We start from the raw sequence: 25,941 nt of genomic DNA, 5'->3' as shown, positions 1-25,941 counted from the left end.
TTACATTACAAATCCTAGTGACAAAAGAGCAAATCAAAATATCAAAAGGTGTCAATTTAAATAATAAAACAAACATTGTATTTTTGCCTTGGAAATATTAATAGTCATAATACTTAAATGTTGCCTTCCATTTCCTCTAAAACAGAAAATACATTGTCTGACTATGGAGTAGGAATGAGAGGATCTGTCGCAGATGGGAGTGCGTTGCTCTTTAAAAAAACATAAAAAGCAAATTATCAAAGCCGGGGTAATATGATCTAATGAATTTAGCTAAATTGTAACTGAAATTCTAAATGCAGGGGTTAAAGCTTATCACCAGGACCTGGACAGCCCACAGGCCTAAAGAGCTACGAGAAAAAGACAGGAAGACTTTGAACCTTCCGGGTTAGTAGCAAATGGCTTCATCTGAAGGCTTGTCCTTCTTTCTGGCCCTCAAAGTTACCAAAATCTGTGTGTTGGTGGCAAAGTAGTGAGCATCACTGCCTTCCAAAATTATCAAGATCATCTTAGTTTTTATATAATTTGTTTTTCCAGGACTGAATATTTCTATGTGATGACACTAAATATTTAAATAGCAAAATCAAATATAATCCAAGTTAGCTGTTTTCAAGACTAACTGCCTCCTAAGACTATAAGCCTAAAGGGATGCTTCCACATGACAACAGCAAAACCCGTCTCCTGCTCTTCCTTATTAGCGAAGAATGTACTCAGTGTGTGAATTATAGAAAAGCCAAGAACCTTCCTTTTAGCTAATACACCTTAAAGAGTATAATTGTTAGGGGCAGAAATAAAACAGTGGGGACCAGCTACAATTATCCTATATAATAAAACCCTAATATGCAAATTGACCGAACAGTGGCTATGATGCGCACTGACCACTAGGGGGCAGACAATCAATGCAGGAGATGCCCCCTGGTGGTCAGTGTGCTCCCACAGGGAGCACAGAAGCTGGGCTCACAGCTGGCGAGTGCAGTGGTGGTGGTGGGAGCTTCTCCTGCCTCCGCTGCAGGTGGGTGGTAAGGAGTGAAAGGTCCCGGACTGCAAGAGCCCCAGACTGTGAGAGGGATGTCTGACTGCTGGCAGGTGGACATCCCTCAAGGGTCCCGGACTGCAAGAGGGCGCAGGCCAGGCTGAGGGACCCCCACCCCAGTGCATGTATTTCGTGCACCAGGCCTCTAGTAAAAAATATTAACCGTGCTCTGTTAACCATGATGGTCCTGTTCTGATTAGAGAAAGCACATTCTAACCTGGCTGGGAGTTGTACGCCCTGGGACATGGGAGCTAACATTGAAATGCAGTCCATTCTCCTTTTCCGAGAACTGCCTATCAGCATGGAAAGATTTACAACCTCATGGCTGAAACAATCTAGTCCCAGAGGCATGTGCCCTTTGCAACCCCCAGTCCTATTGCCTGTAACCACTATACTGTGCCTACTTTCCCATGCCTATAATTCCTACTTTCCCACGTAATCTTTGTCCTTCTACCCAATATAAGCAGCTGGTTTACGGAGAGAGGTAGAGCAGATTTCTGTGGATGACCTGCTGTTCTCCCATACTGCCAGCATTATTTAAATAAACACTCATATATGATTCAACCCTGCCTCTGCTTAATTGGCTCAAGTAGTGACAGGCAGCCCAAACTTCTTAGTTGTCTGGTTACATACCATCATTAAAGATAACCAAATGAATGAACGGTTTACAGATTTTAAAACATCTATTTTCCTGAATTACACTACAAGGAAACAAAACAAAGCAAAGCAAAGCAAGCAAACAAAAACCTCTTGTAAGATATCCCACAAATATGTCACAAGTCCTCACCTATCAGACTTTCTGGAGGGCGTGTTTCAAAGGTGACGGCAGGCCCCACTCCCAGCTACTAATTCAACAGGTGGAGCCCATAGGTAATTTGTACTTTTAACATTGCCAGGGGATGCTTTAGATATCACGGCCTTCAGGAGTCTTGAATCTTTTGTGTGAGAAAGGATAATCCTATCCAGCAATTTGTAAGAGTTAGAATAAAATACGTTAGAAAAACTCATATACTGAGTCATCTCAGGCTGCATGCTTAAGAGCCACTTTAAAGAGCTCCTTCTTTCATGGTCTATACATGCTCCCATTCGCACAAGGATTCCGAGAGGACAAGTTAATTCAAAAGATTGGTTTGTACATGGAAAGTCCACTTAATTAATTTTGGAACACAGTAAGGGTACAAGTAATTAAATTTATAGGTACATAAATAAATACCAAAACAATGCTGGAATTGGAAGAAATTAGATATTTAAAACAAATGAATCCATAGAGATAGAAAAAAAACATTTACTATTAAATCATTTTGCTCAAAAAAAGGTAAATTTTCCATAAATAAAAAAAAAATATCATTCATTTATTTGCATTTCTTTTCTGCACCACAAATTTACCATCCTCTAGTTTCATCAAGATCTTAGGAAAGACATAGACCTAGACCAGTGATGGCGAACCTTTTGAGCTCAGCATGTCAGCATTTTGAAAAACCCTAACTTAACTCTGGTGCCGTGTCACATATAGAATTTTTTTGATATTTGGGTGGGGGTCCCCACTGGGGTGCCTGGCCAGCCTGGATGAGGGGATGATGGCTGTTTGCAGCTGGTCACACCCCCTTCAGGGTGGGGGTCCCCACTGGGGTGCCTGGCCAGCCTGGATGAGGGGATGATGGCTGTTTGCAGCTGGTCACACCCCCTTCAGGGTGGGGGTCCCCACTGGGGTGCCTGGCCAGCCTGGATGAGGGGATGATGGCTGTTTGCAGCTGGTCACACCCCCTTCAGGGTGGGGGTCCCCACTGGGGTGCCTGGCCAGCCTGGATGAGGGGATGATGGCTGTTTGCAGCTGGTCACACCCCCTTCAGGGTGGGGGTCCCCACTGGGGTGCCTGGCCAGCCTGGATGAGGGGATGATGGCTGTTTGCAGCTGGTCACACCCCCTTCAGGGTGGGGGTCCCCACTGGGGTGCCTGGCCAGCCTGGATGAGGGGATGATGGCTGTTTGCAGCTGGTCACACCCCCTTCAGGGTGGGGGTCCCCACTGGGGTGCCTGGCCAGCCTGGATGAGGGGATGATGGCTGTTTGCAGCTGGTCACACCCCCTTCAGGGTGGGGGTCCCCACTGGGGTGCCTGGCCAGCCTGGATGAGGGGATGATGGCTGTTTGCAGCTGGTCACACCCCCTTCAGGGTGGGGGTCCCCACTGGGGTGCCTGGCCAGCCTGGATGAGGGGATGATGGCTGTTTGCAGCTGGTCACACCCCCTTCAGGGTGGGGGTCCCCACTGGGGTGCCTGGCCAGCCTGGATGAGGGGATGATGGCTGTTTGCAGCTGGTCACACCCCCTTCAGGGTGGGGGTCCCCACTGGGGTGCCTGGCCAGCCTGGATGAGGGGATGATGGCTGTTTGCAGCTGGTCACACCCCCTTCAGGGTGGGGGTCCCCACTGGGGTGCCTGGCCAGCCTGGATGAGGGGATGATGGCTGTTTGCAGCTGGTCACACCCCCTTCAGGGTGGGGGTCCCCACTGGGGTGCCTGGCCAGCCTGGATGAGGGGATGATGGCTGTTTGCAGCTGGTCACACCCCCTTCAGGGTGGGGGTCCCCACTGGGGTGCCTGGCCAGCCTGGATGAGGGGATGATTGCTGTTTGCCGCTGGTCACACCCCCTTCAGGGTGGGGGTCCCCACTGGGGTGCCTGGCCAGTCTGGGTGAGGGGCTGAGGGCTGCTTTCAGGCTGGCGGTTGTTGACTGAAGCTCCCAACCGCTCCTTTTTTTTCTCTTTTTTTATTTTATTCTGGGCCAGCTTTAGCTCTGGCTCTAGCTCTGAGGCTTCGTATCTGGTTTGTTTGCCGTTCTATAATCGAAACAATGTATAACTTCAGCTCTGAGATCCCGGCAAGCTGAAAGCTGGTTTCTGGGGTTTTGTTTAGCTACTACATTTGCAACATAGTACATAGTTTCTTAGAGTTGCAACTCAGAGGCTGGCAAGTCAGGCGGGAATGTTGGAGTCTGCAGTCACTGGAGCAAGGAAGCCTCATGTTCGCTTCCAGCTGCCTGGCTGCCGGCCGCCATCTTGGCTGACAGTTAATTTGCATAAGGATACGCTGATTAGCCAATGGGAAGGGTAGCGGTCGTACGCCAATTACCATGTTTCTCTTTTATTAGTGTAGATATTTAAATGCCATTTAACAAAGAAAAATCATCAACCAAAAAAATGAGTTCGTGAGTCACCTCTGACACGCGTGTCATAGGTTCGCCATCACTGCCCTAGACCTTCCAAAGTCTAAGAAGGAAGCAAGTACAAGAGCCCTGAAAACAATAGGCACATTCTTGCCTAGGAGATTAGCTATTCTGAAATTAAACTTGGTATTGTGGTTACAATGGACCCCCTAGATAATGGACATGAACATGAGGATTAAGGAAAGGCTTGGTAGGTATCTTTAGAGAAGGAAGGGGGATAAAATTAGGAAGAACTAAAGTTTTAGTATCTTCCTGGTGATGCATGGGTAGACTGTCTCTTCCAAAAAAATGTGTATTTTTACTTGACTATTTCCTGGAACACGAGATTGAATTAAAATTAAAAGCTTATATTCACTATACATCACAATCATAAATGTATGGAACAGAGGCTAGCTAGATAAAAGTCTAAGTATGATAAGAGAAGGCTCAGGGTTTCCTCAATTGCTCATTATTAAAAAGACAACATAAATGTAGTAGGGATTCAGGGGTGCTTTCACATCCTCAACAAGGAACTGGTTACCAACATCACATAAACAAAACTTTACACTATGAAAAATAAACTAAATAATAAAGTGGCTTTCATATGAACTTTCTAAATATTGAAACTTTACTATATTAAACAAGATATATAATACATAACTTTTACTTAAAATAATTTTAAAATGTGTACAGCTCAGCAATAATAATCTGATTTCACTTTTTACAAAAGCTACGACCCTAACTCTTATTACTCCACAACCCCTTATCAAGACAAACTTTGAAAAACACATCCATTCAATACTTTTTTGAGAAAAGATGCATAGCCATTGATAAAAAAGTACTATATATAATGTATTAAAGGTCACTCATCTAGCTTGATTTTTCTACAATCTCCATTTCTTTATTCTTTTTATTATGGCTTTCTTCAAACAGATATCATACCTATAAATGCTGATATGTGAATCTGTAGCCACTTTAGTATCAATGTAATTCTTTCCCCAATTCTTTTTTTATTTTTATTGATTTTTTTACAGAGAAGAAGGGAGAGGGATAGAGAGCTAGAAACATCGATGAGAGAGAAACATCAACCAGCTGCCTCCTGCATACCCCCCAGTGGGGATGCGCCCGCAACCAAGACACATGTCCTTGACCGGAATCGAACCCGGGACCCTTGAGTCCGCAGGCCGACGCTCCATCCACTGAGCCAAACCGGTTCGGCTACCAATTCTTGAATATATTTGATGAATGTGATACTTATATTTCTACATACCTCTATAAAAGAACTTGTAAGATGTGCTTTTAAAAATTATTCTTCTTGAGGTAAGGATACAATTACAAAATCCTTAACAACAGGCTGCAGGAGCACTAAAATAAATTGTAAAATCGAATATATGAGTGTGATATAAATGAAGAGCATTAATAGAAGAAGAAGAAGCTATTCACAGAATAGAAGTATAAGAGGTAAATGGTATACAACAGCTATAATGTAATCTACACTTAAATCTTCCATGTTTTAATGGACTTTGTAGTCCTTCAACTTGAATAGAAGATGAAAATGTGGCAATAGAAGAACTAAGTGGCCGAAGTGCAGGAAACAATCCTTGATACATGGTAATACACTGAAGAAAATAATGTCTTAAGAATCCTTAACTTGCATTTTGAATATCAAACCAAAACAATACAGGGAGTTTAAAACGATTCTTTGGCTAGGCATTTAACTAAATTTTCAACTTCTCACCACAGGAAAGTGTTGGCTGATTCACCTGAAATTTGGTTATGCAGATAAACATAAATATTTATAAGCAAGACATTTACAAATTGATGGGATTCAGTGTAGGCTGCACCAAAATGTACCACTTTGGCATATTGATTATTTGAATTAAAGTTACTTAAGAAATAGCCCATGAGGATGCTGTACTGGAAGGTAAAGAGACATTCTTATCACCAGACACAGAGAGTTCAAGGCCAAGAAGCCTGTATAGACGAACTCTATGACTTTACTAACTTACCACCTCAAGCCCAAACTTCTTTGTCTTATTGATTTGTCTAAAAGCTGCCTGTTTGGGTTACTTCTTTGACTCTCACAAGTGCAATAAACATTTAAGCCCTCTATCAAAAACTAGTGACAAGAGAATTAAAATAAGACATATCCTGGTGCCAACTTTACTGCACTGTGAATGAAATTATTTAGAAAAGAGCAGGTTCATTCCCAAGGGGCACTTGATTGCACACACACCAATTTTGCATTCCATGACACTCAAATAAAAAATAAGTTCTAGGCTAAATGTGTTAAATTCACGCAGGAAAACATTTCTGTTTACAAATTCTTTAAACATAAGTGGCACCTCTAAAAAAAGTAAAAAGGGGGAGAAAGAGAAAAAAATTGATTCCATTTTGCTCCAGAAAATGACAGGTCTAGGCAGACAGAGGTTTAACTGTGGAAGTTAGATAACATGTTCTTGTGCCTGGAGCTCCCAGATGAGTCAACATTTCCAAAAACCACTGACAAGATGTCTACAAATAAACACAGAAATGACCAGGAAAATGACAACTATTCCATTAAGGAATCAGCTGGGCAATCAAAAGGCATCTTGCCATGAAAACTGTTCACAAATCATTTGAAGAGTCAAATTCAGGGTATTTTGTGATATTGTTACAAAGAAGGATTTGTTTTTAAATAAATAGCACAGAGAATTTTATAATAAAGTGGTTTTGTAGTAGCTGCTACTCCCAAAGACCATTCTTCATTTAGTGTCAATTTGGCTGTTATTGTAAAATAATGAGTGTTGATAAGTTTCAGAATTAAATAACTTGAAGGTGAAATTGTTTCCTCAGTCAAAACCTTTATTTCTTTTAAAACAATGCTTTGTAATTGTTATTTGACACACAGACTGTGCTAAAAAATCCAAATCAAGAAAAGTCATAAGTCTACATCATCAATTTGCCACATCCATTGCTATAAAAAATAGCAAATATACTGGAGGTGGTGTCCATGGTATGTCAAGATCCTGCTTCTTCCTATTATTGTAGAATGAGGAAGGAGGGCAAAATCAGAAATAACTTAATGTCCATAGAATGAGAAAAAAAAAGGAATGAGAAAAGAAACCAATGTAATTGGTTTTTAAAAGAAAGAGATTTTTAAAAGAAAGAAATCAAATAATACTGGAACTCTATGACACTAACATAAAACGAGAGTTCCAGAAACAGATACTCTGTCAAAATTTATATTACCAGAATAATGCAAGAAGCAGAAAACTGGAGAAGACCAAATTCTGTAGGATGGATTAGAAATATGATTAAACAGCAACCTTCATGAAAGTACTAGGACCAGCTGATTTCATCATAGATGACTTCTAGGAAATATTAATAGCCCTGACACTATGTAAATTGTATTGGATCACAGAAGGAAATCTCCTCGATTTATTTTATGAAGCTTGCATAGTTAGAAAAGTACAGGTGTGCAAAATAGGTTTACAGTTGTTTGTATGAAGAACAATGCAATAATTTTGTTATTGCCGTTTATATTTAACATTTGCGTGGAGAGTCTTGCAAATACACTAAGAATGTAAAATAAATACTATTAACATCAAACATAAATGAAAAAGTTTGTGTCTAAAGACAGCACCTATAAAAACCAAAGAGATACTTGAAAAATTTCATAAGGGAATTCTGACATGAAAAATGTGCCAAAACAAGATATTTCTCTTATTTAAAAATAAACACTTACAAAGAGGAAAATTGTCCACGCACAATTGTTATAAAACTTACAAACTACATAAAAACAAATATAATAAAAAAGTACAAAATCTACATGTTGTTAATTGAATTAATGATTTTAAATTTAACATTAAAGACTGATGGTGGAGAAATAGCCAAGGGAAGTATGAACAAGAGAAATATTGAGCAGATTTGTTTTATCATCTGTCAGAACATACTATAAACCCATTATAATCACCAGTTAGGTAGTGACATAGGATACAAATGAATCAGTGGAACAGAATAGCTAATTAGGGAAAACTATTTATGATAATTTAATATAAACAAATATGATATTTCTATTATTTGAGAAAATAAATGCTGGCCCAAATGACTATCTATACAAAAGAAAATAGTGTTGTTGTCCCATTAAGTACTAAAATATATTCCAGATGAGTTAAAATTTTTCTATAAAAAGATTAATCAGTATCTTAAGAAAAATGCAGATTAAATACATACAAGAAACTATAAATGTTTTATTTAACAAAAATAAAAATAGAAATTACTTGACCAAAGTGACCAAAATAAAAATATAATATAAAAGAGATTTGGCCCTAACCGGTTTGGCTCAGTGGATAGAGCGTCAGCCTGCGGACTGAAAGGTCCCAGGTTTGATTCCGGTCAAGGGCATGTACCTTGGTTGTGGGCACATCCCCAGTGGGGGGTGTGCAGGAGGCAGCTGATCGATGTTTCTCTCTCATCGATGTTTCTAACTCTCTATCCCTCTCCCTTCCTCTCTGTAAAATCAATAAAATATATTTTAAAAAAAAGAGATTTGGAGATTTTCAATACATATTGAAGAATATCAGGTTAACTTCTATAATATTAAAACAGGTTAATTAGCTATAAATACAAGCTAACTAGAAAAAAATAAACACAAAAGATGGGCAAAGATTTGGACATTTTACAAATTGTGAATTAATTTGACATCTTTAAAGAACAATTGAATAATATAAAATTAAATGTAAGAAGTTCATGGTAAGTGTAAAACAGGAAGCAAAATGACATGGATAAATACTATTTTTTAAAATAAAAAAGTATTTATGCATGTGGATATTAAAAATAGAAAATATATTTTTAAAAATTATAACTGTGATTCTTTCTGGTTACTAGGGATTTTAATGCTTTATTTTCATTTTTATACCTTTCCAAATTTCTTTTTCTGGACCCAAATACCCTTATCTTTCTTCAATATTCTTCAGGTTAGTAATTGACAATTAGATTCTATCAGTTGTCATTATCTATAATAATAAAAGCATAATTAGTCCTGACATCCTTCTGGATATCCTTCCAGGATGAAACCGGGGCTGCAACCCTGGGATTGAGGCAGCCACCACGGCTGCGAGTGAGGGATCCAGGCATAGGGATCCAGGCAGCCACCCGCGACTGTGAGGGAGGGTTCCAGGCAGCCAAGGCTGTGAAGGCCTACTCTTGCATGAATTTCGTGCATCGGGCCTCTAGTTCAAGTATAAAGCTAGAATAATTATGAGCTCAGTAAAGGGAATTTATTAACTTACTACACATGTAAAGTATCAAAGACAGAATGTGTGTACACACACACACACACACACACACACACACACACACAGAACTTTTATGTTGCACCATCATCCTGTGACCTATTAAATACTTATTGCCTATGTACCATCTGTCTTCCCCTTAACAGCTTGGGTTTTGGTTTTTTAAATGCTGAAATCACAGTGCCTAGGAGAGTATCCAGCACACAGTAAGAGCTAAATATTTGTATAAAAAAGAATTAAGTATTCCTTTTACCAGAAAACAAATCTACAAAGCTTTTTTTTTTTTTTGATAAATTCATCAGGCCCTTTAGATAAAACAACTGAATGCATAAGGAAAGTATTGCTTTTTTCCAGGAATGAGACAAAAGATATATTTTTCTTATAAGTGTTTAAAGCAATGTTTTCAACAAAATTTTGTAATAAATAAATGTCATCAGTCTATTTCTTATAAAATAGTTTAAATGTAGGTTAACTGACATGTTGCTAAAATGAAATTCTGGAGTAAAAATGTCCTGAAAGAACTAAAGTGATACAATACAGGTATGAAGTGCTGTTGGTGTAGAATAGGTTACAGAGGTTGTAAGAGAATATATGGACCATTTATCCTTTAGCCAATTCTGCAAAAATGTAATCTTTCTTTTTTTAAAAAAAATATATTTTATTGATTTTTTACAGAGAGGAAGGGAGAAGGATAGAGAGTTAGAAACATCGATGAGAGAGAAGCATCGATCAGCTGCCTCCTTCACACCCTCTAACTGGGGATGTGCTTGCAACCAAGGTACATGCCCTTGACCGGAATTGAACCCGGGACTCTTCAGTCCCCAGGCTGACGCTCTAGCCAGTGAGCCAAACTGGCTAGGGCAAAATGTAATCTTTCTTAATGGAACTTTGATGTGTGTTGAGAAGCGTTGATTTTGAGGTTTTACTAAAAAAGTGCTAGTCTCTAATACTGGTTAACTGGAGGCCCAAGAGCTTCAACTGGCAGTTGACTGGCGGGTGGAAAGATACCAGAGAGCTGAGGAGTCAGATAAGGCTGGTACCTGACAATGAACACCACCCACCTCAGCACACAGGCCGGCTAATGAGGCACAACAGTAGGATCATAGTTCTTTTCTAGAGAAAATACAAGGTTTGCCTTCACACACAGAGGGGAAATCTATGTCCCACAAAATCTACACCATTAAACTATGCTGCAATTGATTTTAAACTAGAGGACTGTTTTGGGTGCAGGTATTCAACCTCCTATAGTCATTAAAAAATGATGATTTCAAGACAATGCCCCGAGTACCTTATAACACATACTGGTTGCATAATACACACTCAAATGATTGCATTATATCACTGTGCACAGGTAACTAAATAGAGGCTAGTTAAGTGATTGGGGCTTCTCCCCTACCTTGTTACATTTTTGGTGCTAACTACTTAAAAAATAATTCTTATCATGAATTCTGCACCTAGCAAAACTATTTCTCCAGTGTACAAAGGAAGAATAAACTCAGAAATGTTATCTCACCTTTTCAGGAAATTTTGTGAAGAAGATCAGAAAGAAAATTCACGGGATCTAAGCAAGCATGAATCTAACTCGGGAGAGCAGAGCAGGAAGACAGATGTTTACCAAACATAGAGAACAATCAATTCTGTTAGGAGCAAATGGACAAAATACTATGAGAGGAATAAATCTCCAGGGAATAAGAGCCACCATTAAAACAAAAAGCTACAGCCCTGGCCGGTTTGGCTCAGTGGATGGAGCGTCGGCCGTGGACTGAAAGGGTCCCAGGTTCGATTCCGGTCAAGGGCACGTACATTGCTTGCGGGCACATCCCCAGTGGCGAGGTGTGCAGGAGGCAGCTGATCGATGTTTCTCTCTCATCGATGTTTCTAATTCTCTATCCCTCTCCCTTCCTCTCTGTAAAAAATTAATAAAATATATTTAAAAAACAAAACAAAACAAAAAAAAAAACCAAAAAGCTACCGATGAAATCATGGTCACATGTAAAGAAATTGTCTAAATTCATGGTCTAAATTCAAACAGGAAAGTAATGAGTTTCCAAAATAAGAAGAAAAATAAATACTAAGCCATAGATTGAAGACAAATTAGAAATATATTTAGAAAAATTGTTTTTTAAAAAAGGGGTGGGTGGGAAGAGAGCAACCAAAGAACTTGTATGCATATATGCATAACCCATGGACAATAGGGTGGTGAAGGCCTGGGGTGTGTGTGTGGTGGGGGGGCGGGTAAGAGTGTGCTGGAAGAGGGGGAGCGGACATAAGTAATACTTTCAACAATAGAGATTTTAAAAAAGCGTTTTTTTTTCTTATAAGAATAAAGAAAGGCAACCAGAAGTCCAGTGGAGGGAGAAAGAGACTATAAAATATAAATTAAAAAATATATTAGACTACAATGACTTTGCTTTTACAGACATCTGAGGTATATATTCCAGAAAAATTACAAATAAATTAAGATCAACAGGAGAGGAGTAAGGAAAAGGACTTTTATTTTATGTCAAATTTTATTTTTTAGTTTAAAAAAGTATCTACATGAGTTAATTTGTTTTTTTGTTTTAGAAAGGAAACTAATACAAGCATATATATCACAACATATTCCTTTAAACATTTTTCTAAACGTATTCAATGATTGCAAACATGAATTTAGATGGTCAAAATGTAGTGATTTATATTAACCATGTTCTGTAAATCTTTAGTCACAGCCTAATATCAGAACATGAGCAAGTTTCTTCTTATAGAATAAACAGCCCATAGATCCCAGAAGGAAAATATCCTTTTGAGAATAAATTGCATTCACCATGTCTCATTATGACATTTATTTTAGAGTGGGCTAAATTTGTAAAACTTGTAATGATGATGGGTTTTTCCTTCGTCTAGGCTTATGGGAAAAGACTTATTTTCCAAAACTAGTCTAAGTCATTAACAGTAGTCACTGTTAATTTACTACTATTCCAAGTCTCTTTACCGCTAATCTACATTGATTTTCTGTCCTGAACACAGAAAGTGCACATTTTTAATGCTTTAGCTGCAGTGACTTTTCTTTTGGAGATTTTTTTTGCTCCTAGAAAAATTAAATAGAAGAGGCAAAACAACTATTTGAACATAGACAAACAACTTAAAAATGACTGCAATAGTGCATATATTTTTAGGGAGGTAACATTATTAGAGTGAAAGACGCATATGGTGTGAAAATAGGACTTAGAGAGTGCACCCCATTTATTCCTATTGGTTATATGGTACATGGGGATCTGAGTTCCATGAACAATTAAAATTCAAATCATAGCTGATCATCAGTAAACAGTAAATTCCAGAAATTTAGAAAAGTTTTCTTTTATAATACACATTGAGTATGTGACTAGTTGCTTTCACAGACCCTCTGAGGTGTCTATACATTTCCCAAGTTGCCACATTAGAAGGTTTTTATAAACTAGGTCTTCTGTCTCCCCATCACCGGGCGCCCCACAGGCCTTGCCCAGGATGATGAGGATCCTTCCTTTACCACGCTGGCTCCAGGAAAAGCACAGTGAAGGGAGTCAGAGCAAGTGAAGCCTTGTCTGAAAATGCCTCACTATTGTCTTTCTATTCTGTGCCCTCCCTCAACGGGGAGACCTCATCGACAAGCACATGCCATACCTTGAAAGATACTTTGTGGTGAAAAAACAGAAACAAAAACAAAGAAAACAAAACACCATTGTGGTCCAAATTAAGGAACCAAGTTTGGTACTCAGAAATAAGCTGAAATTACCATTTAAAACTTTAATACATGAACTGAAAGAATATTCAGTTCTTTCCATTATTTTGGAAGAATCAATGGGATATAATGATATACATAGCCTAACAGTTTTTTACTCTTAAAACAAAAAGAATGAAAATGTATGAAGATTGGCTTGTCTTTTTAATCATCACAGCTTTGCTTTATCAAATTAGCTATAACCACATTATTTTAATCTCTTGGTTTTCAGTAACAAAACAAAATACAAAAAAATCTAACCTTCCCCATTCATTTGATTTTAGGATTAGCTACTGATGTCCTGGAAAGAATCTCCATTAGATATGTACTATACATACATATTTTTGGTATATATTATGGGTATTTTTTCAATTACATAGAAACAAATTCTCCCATCAATTATTTGAAGTTCTTTTCAAATAATAAGTGTGGATGAATAATTATATATTCATACTTAATATATAATTATACATCATATATAAATTATATTATATATGCATATATGTGTACATAAGCATTGTCAACATCAAAATGTTTATTGCTATAAAATATAATTCAAACATTAATTTCTGGAAATTAAGGATACCCTGTGATACTGTTCTTCCCCAAGACTAAAATATCTATCACTAAGGGTTTTCTGTTCTTAATTCTTAAAACACCAAAGGCCCAGTGCACAAATTCATGCACAGTGGGGTCCCTTGGCCTGGCCGGAGATCAGCCGATCAGGGCAGGCTCGCGGGGAGGATCACGGGAGGTTGGCTGTGGAAGTGCACTGACCACCAGGGGGCAGCTCCTGCATTGAACATCTGGCCCCTGGGGTGGTCAGTGCGCATTATAGCTACCGGTCGTCCAGTCGTAACAGTCACTTAGGCTTTTATATATATAGATGAGGTCATTTCTTCATTAAATACAAAGTTAAAAATGTAATCCTTAATATAGAGCTGGCCGACCACAATTTAAAATCTAATGCTCTTCCAACTGCAAATTCCATAATGGATTTTAAACTTGCCAACAACTTTAACAAAACCTTTCAGCTAGATCGTGGCCCCCTCAGCTGTGCTCCTAGGAGACAGTTCAATACAGCGGTTAACAGCATGGGTTTGGCAGTTAGGAGGATCTGGGTGCACATCCTAACTTTACCAATCCCTAGTCATATGGGCTTAGGCAAAAGTGCTGTGAAGTTCAGGTGAGGTTTATAGGATTTGTAGAGAAAGGTATCAAGGTGGAGGGTAATGAAAGTGGCAAGAATAAAATATATGATTCTTACAAATATTACCTTGATTTTGGAATGCTGTACTCTTCTACATTCTTATAACATTTGAGTAATACATTTTTAGCTATTTTTAATTCATATCTAGTTTTGGGACTGGGTTTCTTTGATCAAGCCAGTAGATCCAAACTGTATAAGGTATTTTTTATTCTTTCAAAATAACTTCATTAAATAGAAAGAAAGGGAGAGAGGAGGGAGGGAAGAAGGAAGGAGAAAAGGAAGGAAGGAACAAGGAAGGAAGGAAGGAAGGGAGGAAGGGAGGAAGGAAGGAAGGAAGGAAGGAAGGAAGGAAGGGAGGGAGGGAGGGAGGAAGGGAGGAAGGAAGGAAGGAAGGAAGGAAGGAAGGAAATGTTTTTGTGTGCTATGGCATCATGTCCTTTGGCAATATCACCAAGAACACTGCTGTGCCATTAGCAATTAGAAACGTACACACTCCTCAGATTATTTGAGAAAATTTAAAGCAGTGCAACTCATTAACATTTTCTTGTCATTCATAATAAACACTAGATATCCCAAATCACATTTTGCTTGCCACGGGCCCAGACAAAGATGCATTAAACAATTCCACTTATGACATAAGGTAAAATAAGGTAATGCTTTCATGGGAGCCATGTATGTGTTTATTCATGAATTATTTCACCAGAGTTAATTGTGGTTTTTTGTTTGTTTGTTTGTTTGTTTTGTTTTGTTTTGCGGGGGGATGGGGACTGATACTGTTGAGAATTACACAATTTAGATGCTTTCTGTGAATTCTGGCTTTAGGTTTCCTTTGCTTGGAATTGAAATAATCAATTTCATTTCCCTTCAATATATTATACTCCTTGAAAGCCAGAGGCCCTCAAAGAATACTAATGACTTCCTGTTCCAATGAACTGTTTTAATTTTTTTTAAATTTCTTCTTTACTCTTAAATATACCAATACTCTCTACATTTTATTTGTTGATCATGTGTTCTGTGTTTCAGATGATGCCAACATGCTTTTTTGGGGCTTTTTTTTTCCAGTTAACAAAACAAAGCATAGAGTAAAATGTTGCATCAATAAATAAAAATCTTTACAAACAGCAAATGTGGAAAGAGATGCATTTCTTAGACTCTATTTCAGGGTATCTGCCTTTTTGATTTAGTAAATTTAGACCCAAAGATAATCAAGGCCTAACATTACACTTTTCAAATAATATATACATTTTATAATGTTTAAAGCAATACAAGAAATCTCAAAGAGAAAGAAAAGTTAATTTTAATAAGAGAAAAATAATAAGTATCAAATGAAAATTTATAATATTTAAATATTAAATATCTTTACTATGTGATCCATATATAGATAAACACTAAGACTCCAGGGGGAAAATGAACAATGAACACCAAAAGATAATCTCCCAAAAAAGAAATAAAGAAATAAAAATGGTTAATGAACATATGAAAAAGCCCAACTCAGTAAAAATAAGAAAGGCAATTTAAAATATATTTTCTTCTCCTATCAGATTAGCGAAAGTGAGAACAGATAATATTCAAGGTTAGCCAGAGTGCAGTGAAATAGACTCTGCTGTACAGTGGTGGGAGGAAAATTCAGTAAAATAATTAGGGGTAGGTAATTCTCAGTTATATATTAAGAGCCTTAAAATTATTCATATTATTTCATTATACCTAGAAAATTCTTCCTAAGGAATTAAATTGCAAGTAAAGATGAGGAATTTTTTGTGGAAAAAATAGGGAATTGTTTATAATAATGACATGGAAATAGCATAATATATATAAAAACAGCATAATGTATTATGTATTATGTTATGTAGTATAACATATAACATTAGTGTAATTGGTAGAATGCACAATGAATTGGTTATATAAGTTTCAAATTGTTTGATAAGATGTTAAACCCAGGTCCTTCGTTGACCAAAGTTTTTTGCATCTATGATGCCATTGAAATGTCTTTTAATTGTAGTAGCTGTTGTTGTTTTTTTCCATATTAAGGGAAATTGAAAAATTTTAATTCAATTTTTATGGCAAATTATCTATTTTCCTGATTGCACTTTTGACTTTCAACATGGTATCACAGCCACCAGATTCCATGAATGCAATTATACAGAAATGGTATGTTATACAGAAATTACACCAAAATAGGTAACTAGAACAGAAATTGGTGCTAAAACTTGAGTGGTACTGTAACACAAACCCAAAACACTCAGCATTAGTTTGGAGACAAGAAGGCAGGTGGAGGCCAGAGGGCAGCAAGGAGACTATAGGTGGAGACAGAAACAACGTAAGGAAACTGTTTCAGAGGGCCGGAGACAAAAGGACTCAGGAAGACAATTGTCAGAACAATTAGCCTGTCCAGAGCCTGCAGTAACTGGGAAGACAGAGAACACACCTATAAACTTGTGGGCCAGGCTAAGGGGGTTTCAAGCAAAGAATTGACAGTGTCACTTGTTACCTTTTAAACACATATAACATGATATTTAAGAGAACAATGAACAAAAAGGAACAATTCATTTTTCAAGTATAATTTACAGGATATTTTTCCAACTCAGAACTTGCTGATTTAGAAAATAAAAGTTTCACATTTACAGTATCTCCAGCTGTCAAGAGATTTTCCAAGTAAGACAATGTCTCAAGGAAAAGATCAAATTCAAAATGCTGTCTGCTAGTCAAGATCAAACTAAAGATGTAGCTCTAAGACACCTTGTTAAGACCTCAGAAAGATTTCAGACTTTCTGAGCTACCCAAAAGTTCTAACAATCTTAAAGATGTCCCATGGCATCCTTTTTTACCTTTCATGCTAGAGAGAGCAGCCCGTCTTGAAAAGATTTGTGGGTATGTATTTTATCTACAGGGATGGAATTATAATTTGATACACAGAAATCACGTACCATATTTTAGAGTTGTAGCAGCTTGGACTAAAAGGGCCAGAAATAGTTCAACTAACAGCTTGGAACACCTTACTCTATTTTAAAGTGCCTGCCAGCCTATTGTTAATCTATACAGTTTAGTATTATTTTCAAATAATAATAACAATAAAGAGAACACTCTTATAGCTAACATTTATGGACAAATTTTTAAACACCAAATTTTGTGCTAAGGACATTTTATAGAATATCTCATTTATTCCTCAAAACAAACCTCCGAGTGTTTCAGCTGTACAAACATTTTGATCCATACCTAGAATTTTGTCCCAAGAACCTCATAGAAATGGAGAAGACATATCTATATGTATAATGATCAGAGCGGCATCATTTGTAAGAATAAAATCATGGAGAAACCTCAAAGTCTTTTATTAATAAAAGTTAAGAATCTTTTATATAATTGGTTATAATATATAAACTAATTAAATCATATGGATTAATATAATTATTGCTTTCATTTAAAAGATAGGGACACTAAGGATCAGTGAGGTTATGCTCTCTATGGTCACACAAAGTTTAGCTCAGCCGGTTAGAGCATCATCCCAATAGGCCAAGTTTGCAGGGTTGATCCCAGGTCAGGGCACATACAAGAATCAGCCAATGAGTGCATACATAAGTAGAACAATAAATCAAAGTCTCTCTCTCTCTCTCTCTCTCTCTCTCTCTCTCTCTCTCTCTCTTCTTTCCTCTCTCGCTCTAAACTCAATCAATAAGCAAAAATATTAAAGTCACACAGAGTTTGGCAGATGCAAGATTTCAACCCAGGTATTATGACTTCACTCCCAAACCCTGTAAGAGTGTGCCTATATTGGATCAAAGTACAAAAATTGAACCATACTATTAATATCCTGTGCAATGAAAAACTTCACTCTGCAAGAGAACACATCTGTCTTTTTAAGAGATTTACATGGGCACACAGCCTTAGATATAACATGCACTCAATTTCTGGGTGTGCACTTTGAAAAGACTATGAACTCTTTGCTCATCTTTAACCAGACAGTGAATGTCTGCGCCCCAGTTGCTATCATATTGCCTATTTCTGAACCAAGGAGCACTATCTGGGTTCCCGGTGACAAAGAGAACAGGTCATAGGAGGCATCTTTTATGTGAGGGAGGGCTTCCTGAAACCCAGACAACCTGCCGGCTTGTGCTGAATAAGGCAGAGCTTCACCTGTGCTATCTTCTACGTCTACTTTTACCACAAACTCACTTTATAATTTTAAATAAATGCCTATAGACTTTTCCCTTGTTAAAATAGAAGACAGAGAAAAAAATGATGAGACAGAAAAAAAGACATTAATGAAGAGCTATAGCTGAGATCTGAGGCACATACAAAAGTAAAAAAATCCTAAGTTATGGTTCCCATAGCAACTGCAACACAGTTGGATTTCACTTTTATGTTAAGTAAGCTTAACTTGAGTGGGAATGCAAAATACTTTCTCTGAGCCAAAAAGGAAATCATGGAGAACACAGAGATATTGGTCCAGACTCTTTTGGCTTTCAAACATGTCAATTTTTAACCCTAATATGTATTAATATGTTCACACTGAAACTATAAATTCATTTGTATTAATTTAAACTATCTTTATTCAGTTTTAAAATATGATTATTTAAAATGGGAACATTTTCATTAAATCTATTAAGTCAGAGGCTATGACTTTATGCTTTAGAAGCATAGGGGCATAATTCTGCTTTTAATTACAAAAGAAAATTTGATGTAAGTACACTTTATGAAAACAATTGGATTACATTCACTGTCATATGCTTTAAACTTGACATTTTCAGCTACTGTAGATGCCATCTGAAACTATGAAAACAAACATATTTACTTTAAGGAGAGGTTATGCATATAAAATTTTAAGACATTTTCATAGATTTCTCTATTTCAGTAACATTGGAAAAAGGTTGGAAGGGTACTTACTCCTTTTATGTAACGAGGTCTATATTGAATAGTTCCAAATAAACCAAGAATGACGATAATAATATGTACAAAATTTGCCAGGATAGGTGCCCACTGATATCCAAGGAAGTCAAATATTTGCCTCTCCAGCACACAAACCTAGAATAACAAAACAGGATATACAGGTGAGCACACTGGTGAAAGAAAGCATTGGATCTCACTAACACCATAATTAGCCATTATAACTGCGGTACCCATATCCGGCATTCGTCTTTAACAGTGAGAATGACATTTTCAGGTCTATTTCAAATGAAAACTATGGGAGCTGTGGATCCATAGACACTAACAATCCTCTCAGTGTTGAGTTTGTAGAGGCCTCCAGCAGTATTCACAGGATGTCATCTGTGCAGTCACAGGATAAATTACGTATATTGCCATAGTCACTGTCAAGCACTTGAGCTCATCAACCAGAAAGTTCTTCGGGGAGACCACAGGAAGGGTTTGTTGTTAGTATCTGCTCAAGGTCCTTATGTAAGGGAATAGGACAAGAGGGGCTGATATAGAAGAAAAAGAACTATGGAGTAAGTCAAGAGGCCTGAATTTTACACGCAGATCTGCCACTAAGCAGTTGCAGTGCCCCAGGAAGTCATTTCCCTTTTCTAGGGGTCTGACTCCTCATCTGCAAAATGCAGGACTCCAACTAATATCTAGGGTCCTTCTAACCCTAAGAGTATTGCATTGTAAATCAAACATGGCTTTTTGTCATACCCCGTTAGCTACAGTAACCAGGTAAAAGGAGGGCTCTAAAAGAAAATTAAATAATGGAATTAATTTTCTATTCCAATGGAAACAAAAATAAAAACAAAGCATCACTGTTATAAAAAAGCAAGGGACTGAAGTCATTTCAAATTCTCCTACATTCATCTGTGCTTACAGATGATGAGGATCATCACATGTAGACATATAATGGAATTAATTTTCTATTCCAATGGAAACAAAAAATAAAAACAAAGCATTACTGTTATAAAAAAGCAAGGGACTGAAGTCCTTTCAAATTCTCCTACATTCATCTGTGCTTATAGTTTTACAATGAAGACACATGTAGATACGCAGTCAGGGGGGAAAGCAAACCAATCAACCAAGCAACCAAAAAACAAAAAAATACCAAATAAATAACACTAAGATTGGTTCTAGTCCAGAAGTGGCATTTTATACTGAAAAGTGAAACCTGGATAGCTGGCAAGTCTCTCTTCAGATCTACTGAAGCAAGGGGCAAGGGGTGTCTTAAACCTAGCTTTATTCTTCCTGCCTGCCCCTGGTGGAATGACAATAAACTGTCTGTTTGAGTTAAAACACTGTGAAAGGACCTGATGTTCCAAACAAAGATTCAACAAATTTTTTTTTAACTCAGGCTGTAAAGGAAAATTATTTGTAAAACCCCCGTTACCAACATCACTGGTTTAAACTTAATTCTTGTCAGAAGGACATCCTAACTCTTGAAACTGTTAAATGAAATACGTGTAGCTCAGTTTAAAGACCACTTGAATGATCATCAGTCCCACTGAATTTCTTTAGCTGAGCAGCACATTTTTCCATCAGGCAGTGAAAGAGAAAAGAAGCTCACGACAACTGTTAGCACAGCACCTGTTTTTCCTAAGGCACACTGGGTACCATTGTCATGGTTGCAATGTAACAGCCCTGCCTCGTCAAATCTTCATTTTCACTTAGTCAATGGTGAAATTCACTTGGCAATGCTTACAGAAACAGCAGCTAAGTCTGTTCTAGCCTGCATAATAGAAATTCACAAATGCCAACAGAGTCCCAACAGTGGAAAGTAATGTTCTGACTGATTAATAACCAGACTGGCATGGAAGTTGCACGTGACCCCAGACTCACAACCTTGAACTGCCTTCTGAATAAACAGTCCTTCAACTGTGACCATGCAGTTAATACTTCCTAAAAAGGAGACCCACTATGATGTTAGGTGGTGTTACATGTGTCTTGTTGGAATACATCAATGGCATAAAAAATAGGTGGTGATTCTCAGAGCACCCTTGCTAATCATCTGTGTAAAAGCCCATTCTAAAAGATATTTCTCTTATCCATAGCCTATGAATAAATAGTGAGTAGGGATGTAAAACAGCATCAAGAAGAATTTAAACTATAAATTGGAGCATTATGACTGTGGGGACACAACAGGGAAAAGTAGAGAGGATGAAGCACATCAGTCAAACAGCGGGTAATCCCCATTAATGCTTGAATTATGGAAGAAAATAGCACTACCATCATTAATTATAAAGAATATATAGATGATAATATACTTGCTACGACTGCAAAGCTAAAATAAAGTCACATCAACATTTATCAGCCTTTTTTATGACAGAACTAATAGTGTCATCAAATATTATTTACAAGGTTATGCAGACTGAATAAGTTAATGTGCAATTCTTCACTTACAATGTTTCTGCCTTTTCCTCTTTTTTTGATTGGCCCTATTAGCCATCATAAATAGCTTTATCATGGATTGTGTAATTTAGAGCTAGGACTGAAAAAATGGAAGATTCGCTGAAAAAATTCAGTGAGTATCATAGTAATGACTTAGAGAAGTAGTTATAGTTTTTTTCCAAGAATCCCTTGCAACAGGATGTGGATCAATTTTAAAATTACCGGGAGGGATGTGGGATTGGGGGAAAGAGAAAACATATTTGTTAAACTACTTTTGTGCTGGGCATTCACACTATTCCAAGTCACGTGTTGTCTCATTGATTCTGCACAAAAACCGGGAGATAACTACTATTGTCCTATTTTTCAGAGTGAGAAATCTAAGAGACGGTGTGGCTAAGTGATCCGCTGAAGTCTGAGAAGTGGTAAGTGTTAGAACAGAAATGTAGGTCTCTGTGCATGGCCCCTGTGTCTGTCCCTACTGTGTGAACTCCAGGCACACCTAGTTGCAAAACAAAATGCTTTCACAGTTTATGTTGCTGACATCTGCTTGTTACAGGACACACTACATTTTTACCTTCTTTATTTAGTCCAGAGAATGTCTGATCACACTTGTCAGATCATGACCTTATACCATTATGGGTCAAGGCAAACCTCCTTTTTTGTTTTGCTCATTTTATTTTCTTCTTTGCCTCTTTCAACCCATGTTCTCAGTGTTATCCCCTTTCTCTCATTGGACCTTTTGTTCTATATATATATATATAAATTTTATGTTCTTTCAATCACCTGACTTACAAATATATGTACTAGCATATGCCTTGGAAAACATATACTGCTGTTGAGTATGTGATTTTCATATTAAAATTTTATGGAATAAGTCTCTTTCATGCTTGTCTATTTTACTCTCTATAAATTGTGGGGTATTTTGTGTGTTTGGTTTCTGAACCCTAACGTACTAGAAATGCATTAGAGGCCTGATGCACGAAATTCATGCAAGAGTAGGCCTTCCTTCCCCCTGCTGCTGGCACCGGCTTCCCTCTGGCACCCAGGACCCGGGCTTCTCTCTGGCTGCCATCAGGCACCTGGGACCCAGGCTTCCCTCACAGTCCTGGCTTTTTTTAGAAGGTCGTCTGGAAGGATGTCCAGAAGGATGTCTGGTCTAATTAGCATAGTATGCTTTTATTATTATAACTTGGTGCTTTCCACAAAGAATTCTGATCCCTTCCATCACTATCACTTAGGAGGTTTTTTACTTTTTTAATATAAATAGGGGCTGATCTTTACCAATTATTTCTGCATCTATGGAGATATATACTTTATACTCTTCTTTTAGATCATTAATGTGACTGACTATATTATCCATTTTTGTCATGTTCAGATATGACTTTTGATGATGTTTTATAAGTACTGAGCAACACAAAGCATACCTAAGGTACTAGTGAGTGTGGGATTGGGAATACGTGATGAGATGAATCAGACAATTTGTATGTTATCTGGCAGAATCAGCCTTATATTATGAGATATGCTAATATCTGAAATGGTTTTTAGGCAGAAATTATCAAAACTCTCAAGAGGGCCCAGGTGTAGCTGTTCAAATGACACCCTCACTCTAGATCTACGTATTTGGTTCTGATCCACTTCCAAGTCTATTCATGTGGCAAGTACATACAAACAAAAACATTTCGATGTGGCTAACATTACCAACACAGGGAAACGCATATGAGGAATGGGTTGACTATATTCAATAAGGGACTTTAGGAATTGGGCAGAATCAGTTGCTAAGTTCATCATTAGCATTAGCTATTTGTTCAGTACTGACTTTTTATTCATCGAGAGCTCAGTGAAAGCCAAGTAGCAAAAAAAGCTTGCAATGTTCGTAGTTTCATATGGTATTGCCTTCTCATAGCAAATGACTTTCTCTAGAGATAACTCTATTGCTATTTTTGAACAGCACAATCATATTAAACATATTAAAGCTGCCATCTGGAGAATTTGAAATTTGTCAACTAGGTAAAATTGCAGATATATATGTTTTTCTGAAAAGCTGATAAAGAGTCCAAACACATGCCTCATATATCATTATCAGAGAAGTGATGGCTAGGTAGCTCTCAGCTTGGGTCTTAATAAACACTTGTATATCTTTGTATGGATTTTTGTTGTGTGAATTCAAAACGAGGTAAAATGCCCCTCCAATACTCCTGCCCTCTCCCCATTTGAAGCGGTGGATTAACAATGTAATTACTGTCATCAGTGTTTCCTGTTTAGCAAACGCTGTCTATCTAACTGGGTTGGAGTTGGGGGGCGTGCGTACTATCTCAGGGAACAGCAGTGGATGCCAGAGAGTCCTACGCCTGGGGTCTTCCCTGTCTTCTTTCCCCCCTATCTGCTCTTTCCCTGCTTAAAGGAAGACACCAGCCCTTCCAGGGCACCGTTTATGTGACTGAAGCAAGGCAGCCATATGGAAGATGTCAATCAAACCTCTCAAACTCTAGGCTATGTCTCTTTCATAAAATTCAATTTCATAAGGATGGGAGATAGAGTGACAGCCTCACTTACTGACTGCTAAAGGCCAATCAAGAGTTGAAATGAAAGCACGAATGTTATCAAGATCAAGACCATGCACTGGCAGTCACTGTGGCGGTGGGTTATATCAGACATTGCAACCAGGAACATAAAAGAATAGTAGTTTAGATGCCTAGAGAAACACGTTAGAATTTGTCCTGAGGTACATTATTTTGGGGATTTAAAATGCCATGTCTTCTGTGCCCTGGAAAGTAGCCATCGTATTGAATTGAACACCGATATGGAGGTTCTGTTTTGAAAAGAGGCAGTCATCATGCTTGTTTTCCTGTTGACAAAAGGCGCCTATGGCTGTCCATGGGTGAATGAAATAAGAGATGATGTTCACTATCAGCTTTAGGGGTTCCACCATAGACTCCATTAATGTAGCATAGATAACTCGAACAGGCTCAAAATGATATATTCTGTCAAACTATGAAATGTATTTCATACCTTATGCTTGAAAATTCAAAGCATTACAAGTACTCCTAAATCATACACCTGGTTTCTCTGTCTGCATGCACACATTTTATATATACGATTACTATTCAGAGCACTATCCCAAGCCTTTTACAGATATAAGCTTATTTAATGAAACATAAAATATCATTTCCATTTTAAAGATGAGAAAATTAAGGCAGAGAGATTAAGTGCTCCAGGCTATATGACTGTTAATTGGTGAGGATGATTTACCTAGAGTCCAAGCTTTGAACCATAATCATATCACCCCTAAGTTAAAAGTAGTAAAATATTGCCTGGCAGGTGTGGCTCAGTGGTTGAGTGTTGACTCAGGAACCAAGAGGTCCTGGGTTTGATTCCCTGTCAGGACACATGCCTGGCTTGCAGGTTCAATCCCCATTGGGGCTCCTGTAGGAGGCAGCCAATTGATGTATCTCCCTCATTGATGTTTCTATCTCCCTCGCTCTCTCTCTCCCTAAAAATTCAATTTTAAAATGTAGTAAAATATCATTGATAAAACATTCAATCAAATTTCTTGTATATTTTAAACATTTGAAAAACAGTCTAAAGCTATTCATCAAATTTAACTGAGTTTGCAGAAAATAGAGTAAGTAAAAAAAGTGTGTTTGTATGCACATGTATAGAGAGATAAGGATATCGATATTGATAGAGATACAGATATAGACATATACAGAACATCCCTTACATGAATGCAATGAGAAGCCAGCCACATTCCAGCCATATACATAGAGTTTCATCTAACAGATCACTCAAAATGTTAGAGAAAAATTATAAGGAATAATTTGTCAATAAAAGTCTTTCAACCATTTCTTTATATGAAGTGTTATTATGAGTATTATATTACTAGAGGCCTGGTGCACAAAAATTTGTGCACTCGGGGTGGGGGGTTCCCTCAGCCCGGCCTGTGCCCTCTCACAGTCTGGGACCCCTAGGGGGATGACCACCTGCTGGCTTAGGCCTGTTCCCCGGGGGGATTGGGCCTAAGATGGCAATCAGACATCCCTCTGGCAGCCCAGCAGCCCTCGGGGGATGTCCACTTACCAGCAGGGAGCAGACCTAAGCTGCAGTCAGACATCCTTAACGCTGCTGATGAGGCAGGAGAGGCTCCCACCACCACTGCAGTACTGGCAGCCATCAGCCTGGCTCGTGGCTGA

The 25,941-nt window shown here is 37.9% G+C and overlaps 1 protein-coding gene across 4 annotated transcripts in view; it reads right to left on the bottom strand.

The window, feature by feature from the left end:
• The window catches only part of NKAIN2 (Na+/K+ transporting ATPase interacting 2), an 805,068-nt gene that overhangs the window by 402,373 nt on the left and 376,754 nt on the right, over positions 1–25,941 (bottom strand). For all 4 annotated transcript variants that reach the window (XR_001360684.1, XR_313172.2, XR_001360685.1 and 1 more), the window contains exon 2: positions 19,328–19,465. Coding sequence is in view for 1 of the 4 variants with exons in the window: in XM_005858952.2 (XP_005859014.1) it covers positions 19,328–19,465 (138 nt within the window). In the remaining 3 variants the exon portion in view is untranslated. The remainder of the gene's footprint in view (positions 1–19,327; positions 19,466–25,941) is intronic.

Source organism: Myotis brandtii, unplaced genomic scaffold (genome assembly GCF_000412655.1).
Source record: "Myotis brandtii unplaced genomic scaffold, ASM41265v1 scaffold123, whole genome shotgun sequence".
NCBI lineage: Eukaryota > Metazoa > Chordata > Mammalia > Chiroptera > Vespertilionidae > Myotis > Myotis brandtii.
This window is presented reverse-complemented; position numbering and strand designations above follow the sequence as displayed.